Below are 510 nucleotides of genomic sequence, written 5' to 3'. Positions count from 1 at the left end.
CGCGGCGGGCCCTGGTCCTGTATCATCCTCAGGGAAGCGGCCAAAAACCTGCTGGCAGCTCCAGGATGCCCAAAGAGGGTCCCTCGTCCCTGCTGAGACCCACCTGGACATGGAGGCGTTCATGGCGAGGGCGGGGTAAGGGTGCCGAAAGCCGCCGGGAGGGATGGAGTACACGGGCTGTCCTTGCCTGCAAATGCACAAGCTTTAGCGGACAAAAATATCCCTCCTCAATTCACGGGGGCCCTCGGACCGCTCCCCGGCTGATCTCCATCCCACCAATTCCCCAAATTTCCATTGGTGGGGGGCCCCTCCCTTCCCAACCCCTGGAGCTCTTGGCATCCCACCAAGCTCACTGTGGAAAAAGCGGGTAAAGTGGGAAGAGGAGGAGGGTCTCAGGGGAACGTGGGGTTCAGGGGGACGTGGGGCTCACGGGACCTGCCCGGGGACAGGGACACGGAGGTGGGAGCGAGCCCCCAGCCCAGGGTCGAGCCCATCCTTACTGCGGCACGA

At 63.7% G+C, this 510-nt stretch overlaps 1 protein-coding gene across 1 annotated transcript in view; it reads right to left on the bottom strand.

Moving 5' to 3' along the window:
• Window positions 1-187, bottom strand: part of LOC104073758 (transcription factor 7-like 1) — a gene marked incomplete at both ends in the record, with an annotated part of 1,931 nt that extends 1,744 nt beyond the window's left edge. The window contains one exon of the mRNA XM_009573647.1: window positions 104-187. Within this exon, the coding sequence (XP_009571942.1) occupies window positions 104-187 (84 nt within the window). The remainder of the gene's footprint in view (window positions 1-103) is intronic.
• Between the last annotated feature and the right edge of the window lie 323 nt (window positions 188-510).

Source organism: Fulmarus glacialis, unplaced genomic scaffold (genome assembly GCF_000690835.1).
Source record: "Fulmarus glacialis isolate BGI_N327 unplaced genomic scaffold, ASM69083v1 scaffold44522, whole genome shotgun sequence".
Taxonomy (NCBI): domain Eukaryota; kingdom Metazoa; phylum Chordata; class Aves; order Procellariiformes; family Procellariidae; genus Fulmarus; species Fulmarus glacialis.
Note: the sequence above shows the minus strand (reverse complement) of the source record. Positions and strands in the feature narration are given on the sequence as shown.